The 10,598-nt window shown below is 42.2% G+C and overlaps 1 protein-coding gene across 1 annotated transcript; it reads right to left on the bottom strand.

The window, feature by feature from the left end:
- Window positions 1-1,331: 1,331 nt before the first annotated feature.
- Window positions 1,332-9,738, bottom strand: LOC110528161 (putative G protein-coupled receptor). Its single transcript, XM_021609989.3, has 2 exons — window positions 9,319-9,738; window positions 1,332-6,773 (listed from the first exon to the last, which is right to left on the bottom strand). Exon 2 carries the CDS (start codon window positions 6,669-6,671, stop codon window positions 5,376-5,378), a length of 1,296 nt encoding a protein of 431 aa, XP_021465664.1. The 5' UTR covers window positions 6,672-6,773; window positions 9,319-9,738; the 3' UTR covers window positions 1,332-5,375.
- Between the last annotated feature and the right edge of the window lie 860 nt (window positions 9,739-10,598).

The raw sequence follows: 10,598 nt of genomic DNA, 5'->3' as shown, positions 1-10,598 counted from the left end.
AACCTGAATTCAAATTTTTTTTTTTTTTAAACGTCTCATCCATCTATCTACACACAAAAACACATAATGAACAAATGAAACATGTTTTTCAAAAATGTTGCAAATGTATTGAAAATTAAATATAGAAATATCTCATTTACATAAGTATTCACACCCCCAAGTCAATACTTTGTAGAAGCTACTTTGGCAGCGATTACAGCTGTGAGTCTTTCTGGGTAAGTCTCCAAGAGCTTTCCACACCTGGATTGTGCAACATTTGCCAATTATTCCTTTCAAAATTCTTCAACCTCTGTCAAATTTGTTGTTGATCATTGCAAGACAACCATTTTCAGGTCTTTTCATAGATTTTCAAGTAAATTTAAGTCAAAACTGTAACTCCGCCATTCAGGAACATTTACTGTCTTCTTGGTAAGAAACTCCAGTATAGATTTGGCCGATTTGTGTTTCAGATTATTGTCCTGCTGAAAGGTGAATTCAACTCCCTGTGTCTGGTGGAAAGTAGACTGAAACAGGTTTTCCTCTAGAATTTTGCCTGTGCTTAGCTCCATTCCATTCATTTTATATTTTTTAAAACTCCCCATTCCTTAACCATTACAAGCATAACCATAACATGATGCAGCCACAACTATGATTGAACATATGGAGAGTTGGACACAGCAAGTGTGGTATTGTATTTGCTCCAAACATTACACTTTGTATTCAGGAAAAAAAGTGAATTGCTTTGCCACATTTTTTGCAGTATTACTTTAGTGCTTTGTTGCAAACAGGATGCATGTTCTGGAATATTTTTATTATGTACAGGCTTCCATATTTTCATTCTGTCAATCAGGTTAGTATTGTGAAGTAACTACAATGTTTCTGATACATCCTCAGTTTTCTCTTATCACAGCCATTAAACTATAACTTTTTTCAAGTCACCATTGATCTCAGGATGAAATCCCTGAAATCCCAGAGTGCCCTTCCACTCAGATAACTGAGTTAGGAAGGACGCCTGTATATGTGGAGTGACTGGGTGTATTGATACGCCATCCAAAGTGTAATTAATAACTTCACCATGCTCAAAAGTATATTCAATATCTGCCTCTTTTTTTACCCATCTTCTTTGTGAAACGTTGGAAAACCTCCCTGCTCTTTGTGGTTGAATCTGTGTTTGAAATTCCCTCCCTATTGATGGATCTTACAGATAAACTATATGTGTGGGGTACAGAGATGAGGTAGTCATTCAAAAATCATGTTAAACACCATTATTGCACCATCCATGCAACTTATTATGTAACCTGTTTATTCCTGAAGTTATTTAGGCTTGCAATAACAAAGAAGTTGAATACTTATTGACTCAAGACATTTCAGCTTTTATTTTGTATCAATTTGTAAACATAAAAAAAAAAAAATCCACTTTGACATTATGGGGTATTGTGTGTAAGCCAGTGACACATTGTTATTTTTAATCCATTTTAAATTCAGACTAACACAACAAAATGTGGAAAAGGTCAATGGGTGTGAATACTTTCTGAAGGCACTGTAATTAAGTAATGTGCGTATAGAAACATTGAATTATACAACTACTAAGCTAGCAGGCAGCCCTTTGTGGCCCTCACCTTTGCCAGACACTACTCTATATCATCTTTGTAGATCATCAGGGAGAGGGGCTTTGGGCCAGGACCCCCAGCTGACTACAGGTTCAAATAGACAACTCTGTTTGAATTTGCTCTGAGCACAATTACCCCCTACTAGTTTTGTCTTCCCGGGTGATTTAAGGGGAACATCTGCTTTATCCAACATTTAGACCCCTTAGTAGATCTCCAGTGTGTATGTCTGATCCCCGGATGCATTGGACTGGCATTTTAAAAGACATTTCAATAAATAATGTACATAAAGGTAGATAGACTCAGCGAAAAGACATTGCCACAAGCAGCACCGCAGATATTGAGATGAGTGAGATGAAAGACTGCACTCACAAACCGTCATACACAGTATCTTCGCATGGGTTCACTTCACGTTGGTACAGTGTGGTAGCCAGGCAACCAAAACAGCAGAGAAGTTGCGCCTGTTCAACGCTCTTAGTTGTTCTGGAAATTGACCTACTATGCTGTTTACTTAATGCATCTATGTCATATCGCTGAGTCTACCTTTAAATAAATCACTTAAACATGTTTTAACGGATGAAATACACTACATGACCAAAAGTATGTGGACACCTGTTCGTCAAACATCTCATTCCAAAATCATGGGCATCAATATGGAGTTGGTCCCCCTTTTTCTGCTATAACAGCCTCCACTCTTCTGGGAAGGCTTTCCACCAGGTGTTGGAACATTTCTGCGGAGATTTGCTTCAATTCAGCCACAAGAGCATTAGTGAGGTCGGGCACTGATGTTGGGCAATTAGAATCATCTAGAATGTCATTGTATGCTGTAGAATTAAGGTGGCCCTAGCCCGAAACATGAAAAATAGCCCCAAACCATTATTCCTCCTCCACCAAGCTTTACAGATGGCACTATGCATTGGGGCAGGTAGCGTTCTCATGGCATCCGCCAATCCCAGATTAGTCCGTAGGACTGCCAGATGGTGAAGCGTGATTCATCAGAGAATACCTTTCCACTGCTCCAGAGTCCAATGGCGGCGAGCTTTACACCACTCCAGCCGACACTTGGCATTGCACATGATGATCTTAGGATTGTGTGCGGCTGCTCGGCCATGGAAACCCATTTTGTGAATGTCCCGCCGAACAGTTATTGTGCTTCCAGAGGCAGTTTGGAACTCTGTAGTAAGTTTTGCAACTGAGTACAGACGATTTTTACACATTACATGCTTCAGCACTCGGCGGCCCGTTCGGTGAGCTTGTGTGGCCCACCACCCCGGCTGAGCCATTGTTGCTCCTAGATGTTTCCACTTCACAATAAGAAGCACTTACAGTTGACCGGAGCAGCTCTAGCAGGGCAGAATTTTGATGAACTGACTTGTTGGAAAAGTGGCATCCTATGACTGTTCCAAGTTGAAAGTCACTGAGCTCTTCAGTAGGGCTACTATATGTAGTCAGGTAGATTCAATCACTGAGAAGTCTCATGTTGGCCTGTCTTTTTCACTGGCTTTATTCAGATGATAATAAGCTCTGTCATTCTGTATGTCTGTAGCTATAGGCTGTGGGTAATGAGACACATAGCCTGTGTAATGTGAAGAGCAGGTTCAGGCCACTCTCTCTTTCGCTCTATGCTCTCCCAAACTGGATCAAAAGCCTAGCATCCAGCACTGCAGCAGAGGACCTTGTTGCTGTGTCCCTGCCTACTGCCTCACTGCATTTCCATGACGACAGGCACAGACGACATTTAAGGCATCCCTCAGATTCATGGTGGATGGTTCCATTTTTAAATCTCCATGTTGCTGTTTTATACTAGTTTTACCTTTTATCCCTTGCATTAATATATACTTGCACATGACACATAGTTTTTCACTGTAAGATGGTTTTAATTATTGTAATTATTAGAAAAGAGATATCTATTGTTGTTACTCTTGTAATTATGCTTTATTTAAATAATGTGTTAATGAGAGAAAGTTAATTAGAAGCTTTACATTCCTGCTGTACAATTTTAAAATAGGAAAGTATTCCAATACATTTTTTCCTGTTCATTGGAAACATGAGTAAACATGTCCATAAATGTTATTTCAGAATATAAACTGAGCAAAAAAAGATAATTCGTAAAAATTCAATTAACATCACAGATCATCATTTTAAAGGGTTTAAACACTGTTTTCCATGCTTGTTCAATGAACCATAAACAATGAATGAACATGCACCTGTGGAACGGTCGTTAAGACACTAACAGCTTACAGATGGTAGACAATTAAGGTCACAGTAATGAAAACTTTGGACACTGCTTCTACTGCTTCTACTGACTCTGAAAAACACCAAAAGAAAGATGCCCAGGGTCCCTGCTCAAAAAGTACTCTTCACTGACGAGTCGCGGTTTTGTCTCACCAGGGGTGATGGTCGAATTTGCGTTTATCGTTGAAGGAATGAGCATTACACGAGGCCTGTACTCTGGAGCGGGATCGATTTGGAGGTGGAGTGTCCGTCATGGTCTGGGGCGGTGTGTCACAGTATCATCGGACTGAGCTTGTTGTCATTGCAGGCAATCTCAACGCTGTGCATCACAGGGAAGACATCCTCCTCCTCATGTTGTACCCTTCCTGCAGGCTCATTCTGACATCCTGGCTCATCCTGACATGACAATGCCACCAGCCATACTGTTCGTCTGGGACCTGTTGGATTGGAGGGTGAGGGCTAGGGCCATTTCCCCCTCAAAATGTCCAGGAACTTGCAGATGCCTTGGTGGAAGAGTGGGGTAACATCTCCCAGCAAGAACTGGCAAATCTGGTGCAGTCCATGAGGAGGAGATGCACGGCAGTACTTAATGCAGCTGGTGACCACACCAGATACTGACTGTTACTTTTGATTTTGACCCCCCCTTTGTTCAGGGACTAGTCACATGTCTGTGGAACTTGTTCAGTTTATGTCTCCGTTGTTGAATCTTATGTTCATACAAATGTTGAGTTTGCTGAAAATAAACGCAGGTGACAGTGAGAGGACGTTTCTTTTTTTGCTGAGTTTATAATTCATACAACATTATATGAAACAAGCATACACTTTAACCCCCTAAGGTAGATGTCCGCGCCCCTGTGTCAATCTAATTGTAATAATAAAACAATCCCCATAAAAAATCTGTCAATTTAAGCTAGGGATGTGTTTGTTTTGGGATTGGATGCCTCTCAATCCACCACATCTGCATATATCACAATTCTGCATCTGTGGTGAAAGGTGACAAAACTAGAGCGATGTTTGTCAGACCACGAGACAATCCCGAAAATTGGTCTGCTCACAAAATCATCTGTAGCGTACCAACGGTTTGGCCTACAAACTATGGAAAGATGAGACTATCGAACATGATGTTGAGGCCACAGGCCTTACAAAACTCATCTGAAGGTCCCTTGGTACCAGCTGAAAAAATGAATGGAAGTATATATGGAGACTGTAACAGAATGTTTCGGTTTAGGCCTGTCATGAAACAATGGTAAAGTAAATGAAATTCTGTCACAATAATTTCATATTTCACATTAAAACACTGGTCTTGTGTTGGAGACCTTACCTGAATGAATCCCATACCAATAAATAATGGACACCTACTCAGAGGCATATTATGTACAGCTTATGAGTAGGGGCTTGAGTTTTTACCAACCACATGATCTGACTTGAAAAATCTCAGGGCCCTATAGTTTTCCTGGTCAGGACACATAATCAGGAAAAACTCAGGGTGCTACGAGTACCGAGGGCTGTCATATTAACAGTCCAAATTGAAGTGTGCTATCCACTGTCCTCTGTTTAGCCATGCTCTTCTGGTATCTGGCCAGGTATTCTGATCCCCTGGTCCAGAGTGTTCCTGGGGCTGGAGTTGGTGCAGCTGGAGCGCTTGTCGGCCGTGCTGCTGGTTCTCTGAATGAACTGGAGGAAGTTCTCCTGAAAGGAGCCCTCATGGCTGGAGGCCACCAGCTCCACCGGCCCGGAGGAGCAGCAGCGCCGGAACTTGACCAACTCCTCCCTGATCTGTCTGTTGAGAAGGCCATAAAAGAAAGGGTTGACAGCAAAGGAGGAGTAGGCCAGCCAGGTGACGGCCTCCTCCACGTCCCCGGGACTCTGCAGGGCCGATCTGAAGGACAAGTGCAGGTGGAAGGAGAAGTAAGGCAGCCAGCAGAGCAGGAACTGGCTCACAATGACCACCAGGGTGAGGGCAGCCTTACCCCCGCTGAATGCCCTCTCAGGGGACAGTCTCTGGGGCAGGCTGCGTGTGGCGGTGATGATGGTGGTCTGGCTGTTGATGGAGTCAGAACGGTTGGCACGTTTGGCTGGGTTGGACGAGGCCCAGGTGGTGGTCGCGGGTGCGTGCTGCAGGGCAGCCGAGCGCGCCACCTTGTACACGTTACAGTAGACAGCAAAGATGACAATGGCAGGTAAAAGGAAACACACCACGCTGAAGAGCACGGCGAACACCTTCCTCAACCGACTGTGGCTCCAGTGGAGGGAGCAGTGGTTGGCAGCGATGGAGCTGTGGGCCCCGTAGGCAGGCCAACCAAACAGGGTGACCAGGGCCAGAAGGATGGACTTGACCCATATGAGGAGCATTATGCCGATGGCTAGATTGATGCTCATCTTCACCTCGTAGCGCATGGGATGGACGATGTAGTAGTAGCGCTCCACACTGATGGCGGTGATGGTGAGGATGGAGGCACAGATGAGGAACACGTTGAGGAAGATGTAGACCTGGCATTCCAACACGGTGAACACCACGGTGCCAAAGAAGGGTGAGTTGGAGATGATGCCCAGAGGCATGAGGAGGATGGCACACAGCAGGTCCACTGCACACAGGTGGCACACAAAGGCAAACCTCTTCAGGTGAGGGGCGCGGGCGATGGCCACCATGACTCCAGTGTTGGCCAATAGGGCGATGAGATTAAGGGTCACCATTGCAAACAGCCCAATCAGATCTTTGATCTGAGACTGGGAGCTGGTGACCACTCCCACCTCTGCGGGGACTGTGGGGTTGGGTCCCCATAGGCCAGTTGTGAGGTTGGCCCCTGTGCGATTGGGAATAGCGGCCAGCATCGGACCAGATTTCTCCATATTTCACAGAAGACTAGTCAGAGGCATCACAACAGCAGCAGGCCCCATTGCAATGTTAACTTTCTTCTCTTTTCACGTACTTGTCATCATGTTGGACATGTCCTGTTAAGGAGACAAAAACACAATTTAAACATTTACTGTATAGGTGCTTGAAATGTCATGCTGATGCAGCTTAACATATGGTTTGCTCCTACGGTACATGTTGCTTTGAACATATGGTTTGCTCCTACGGTACATGTTGCTTTGAACATATGGTTTGCTCCTACGGTACATGTTGCTTTGAACATATGGTTTGCTCCTACGGTACATGTTGCTTTGAACATATGGTTTGCTCCTACGGTACATGTTGCTTTGAACATATGGTTTGCTCCTACGGTACATGTTGCTTTGAACATATGGTTTGCTCCTACGGTACATGTTGCTTTGATGCCTAGTAATCTTTTTCTATTAAATCAGTCTTCATCCCTGTCATGTGAGGGACAACCTAATTGATTTATTCCATTTCAGACGGCCCTGGAGACCGCATTGTATTGACAAGGAATTTGTTCTACATTAAATAACCCTTTAAGCCTTCTACAAGTTGAATATTCATGACGCCTTTGCTCTAGGCTGCACTGAGCATTTCTATATTTCTTTCAGGTCTTGTTCTAAAAAGAAAACGTATGTAGGGGTGAGTTGATAATTAGCCCAAGGTCAGAGTGGAAATATACTCTACTTTCTATCTCATGCCTTGCTCAAACAGAAGAGGATGAGAGTGTAATCAAAAAACATTTAGGGTAAAATAAGAGTAAAAATAGCTGTGTTTATGAGACAAGATTGTAATTAGATCGCAATTGTATATCATGAAATTAGGGGGAAATACAAAATTAAATCACCCAAATGAAATCCAGACAATTTGACACAACTGTGGGAAACATTGGAGTCAACATGGGCCAGCATCCCTGTGGAACGCTTTCGAAAACCTTGTAGAGTCCATGCCTTGATGAATTAAAGCTGTACTAAGGGCAAAATATTTGTAAGATGTTCTTAATGTTATGTACACTCAGTGTATAATCTAATATAGTAATGAAATTAAAATTAAAATAAAACAAAGCAAATTAATTTGTAAAATGTTGGATATTATTTACATTTCTACAGCATTATAGTCACAAGAGGATGGCCTGAGTGCTCTCTATTTCACTGCCTGGACGTTATCTGAGAAGCCAAACTACCAGATCACATGGACCTAAAACCAAGACAGCTAAAGAAATGAGAATACACATGCATTTTCACTGTTTTGATAAGAAAAACAGATGCACAAGTTGATTCTGAATGAGAAAAAAACAGTTTTAGTTCAGATAAAGTACAGATAAAGTACGCAAAACTGGTTGAATCAATGTTGTTTATATGTCATTTCAACCCCCTAAAAATGTGATGAAGATGAACCAACTTGGAAAAATTATTAGATTTCCAAACAGTTATTAACATAAGGGCATATCATATTTTCTTTACCTAACTTTTAACCTAAATATAATGACATGGTGAATAATTTGTTTAAATTTCATGTTGAATTCATGTTAGTTGAATGTAAATCAAAACTAGACGAACTGCCGTCTATGCCCAGTGGGTTACTACAGTATGTCTAAAACATATAGTCCTTACTCCTTGCTACATGGTGTCAGCATTGCATGGATTTGGGGAACACAAAGTAGGTAACAGTAAAGGGGTACATTAGATACGATGTGGTGCACAGGGCCAATGGATGGATTGTGGTGCTTTTCACTCACAGAGGGAAGCAAAACAACTCTATCCTTGCCTTTTGACTTTGATTCATAAGCCCGGTATTAGTCCCTTTAATTAATGTCCTGGTTCTTTCCATCTTTAAAAAGGTGTATTTTCTAGACAGGAGAAAAAGTATAACACTTAAAAATAATGTTTTGCACTGAAAGATCAATGACTTCTGTTAAATGGCGCTATTTTCTGAGAGGTCACACGAGTCACCCATCCTTATCCCTCCAATGTACCCCTCACTGCCCCCACCCCACTTCCTGTCCTTCTCTGAGCCCACCCCTTCCCTCTCCCCCAGCCATTTCAGCTCGAGCTGTCCCTGCACAGCTACTGTCAACTGGGTAACCCACTGAGATGAGTCAGTATAATATCCTTCAATGTTAATATATTAAAAGTATTTTCTTAAAATTTACATTTTGTATTTAGGATGTAACTAAAGATAGATTTAGAGGCAAATGTTTTGTAAGGCTGTATATTATGAATGATAATAGATGGGATATAAAAACATTTCTGTTAAATTTCCATTCATAAGGTATACTATTCTACTCAAAAGATGAAGTAATTTCTTAAGAGAACATACATATAGTGGACACTGGAGATATACTGTACATTACCTTGCATTTGAAATACATGCACCTGAACTAGAAAACCCACTCCCCAAAAAACAATAACTCTTTAAAATAGCTTGTTGCCTTAATTTTCAGCTCATCTATGACTGTCTGATGAAACATTCAAAGTGATTTCACTCTATGTAAAAAATGCACTGTGCATCTCCCAACAGAATGTACACCTGTTAGCTATGACCCCTGTTGAGGATACATTTTATGGATTTGTGAACTGAGTCAAAATGAGTAGAACGATAATAAGTCTTGTAACCTACCCATATGAGATTATGATATGTCCAGTCCAATTCAAAGAGACTAGGATTTTATGATTCGTCCTTTCTGGATATCCCAGGTGTTGTTTTAGTGAGGAGACATCAGTTAAGCAGATCCAGACATGAACAGGTCCACATAGACCAGTTACACTGGGTATTTCCACTGGATGAGCAGGACAAGATCCACACTGCTGAGGATAGAGTTAGCCAGTGGGTTTTCCAGAGGTTTTGAAGTCTCTGGTATAGGTGTAGAGGGAATCTCCCTGGTCCAGACCAGGCTGTGATCACACTAGTGTGAGAGCAGGTGAGTAGAAGGTGATCACTTCACTTCACTCAGGATGGTGTCTAAGTCCCTGATAGATGTGAGGATGCGCTTTCCATCCCTCCTCCTCCTCTCTATCACTGTGTAAGGCAGTGACTGTCACACATTGTGCACTGTGTGATTCCCTCCCCTACCTCCCTCCCTCCCAGACAGACACACACTCCACTGTCCACTAAAGAGAGTTTTTCCCTGGGTCCTAGAGCACACCAATTCAAAAGACTGACATCAGCTCTGCGTTAACATGTAAATGCCAGTTGCAGTTAACATGTTGGCTTTTTCCAACAATGTGTGTCTGTATTATTTCGATGCAAATAATTTAAAAAACAATTTACAACCAGATAGCACATTACTCAGTGAGGGTTATAAAACCATGAGGTATAATCTTGTCGTGACTCCTGAACTTTCCTATATTGGATTTAGTGATTGACCCAGCTGTGGTGATATGAGAACATTTCCACCAATCTCTGGATGACACTGTTCAAAATATAGGTTTATGGAAGAAACTAATGGTAAGCAACACTGTGTTGGTGTTGCGGTTTATCGAAATGTGTTGTCTGATGAATGTGGTCAACACATCCAACTGTGCATCTACAGCATGTTGCAAACATGTTGGGCAACAACCACTAAATAGTGGCAACCCACAGAAGTAACATCAAAAGTGCTGAAAAAATAACTTAAGAGTGATTGGTCAAAACACTGGGGTCTGGGCTGAGTTACATAAATAGGTGAAAGCATATGCAGTCTCCTCAGAGAGAGAGGTCTGACAGCCAGCTGGAGGGTTATTTGTTTATTGAGCCTTCAAGTAAATAGATCAGGTGCAAAAAGGCTCAGAGAGGTGGTCTGAGACTGAGTGTTCACTAGTGACACCTCCTAGTTACAAGGCAGAAGGACATTCTCTCAACAGGCTGCTGTGTGCAATAAACAGCCCCATAGTCTTATAGCGTCTCAGAGTTCGAGTGCT

This window comes from Oncorhynchus mykiss, chromosome 7 (assembly GCF_057628025.1).
Source record: "Oncorhynchus mykiss isolate SJ-2025 chromosome 7, ASM5762802v1, whole genome shotgun sequence".
Taxonomy (NCBI): domain Eukaryota; kingdom Metazoa; phylum Chordata; class Actinopteri; order Salmoniformes; family Salmonidae; genus Oncorhynchus; species Oncorhynchus mykiss.
The sequence above is the reverse complement of the archived record's forward strand: the minus strand, read 5'-3'. Positions and strand labels throughout refer to the sequence as shown.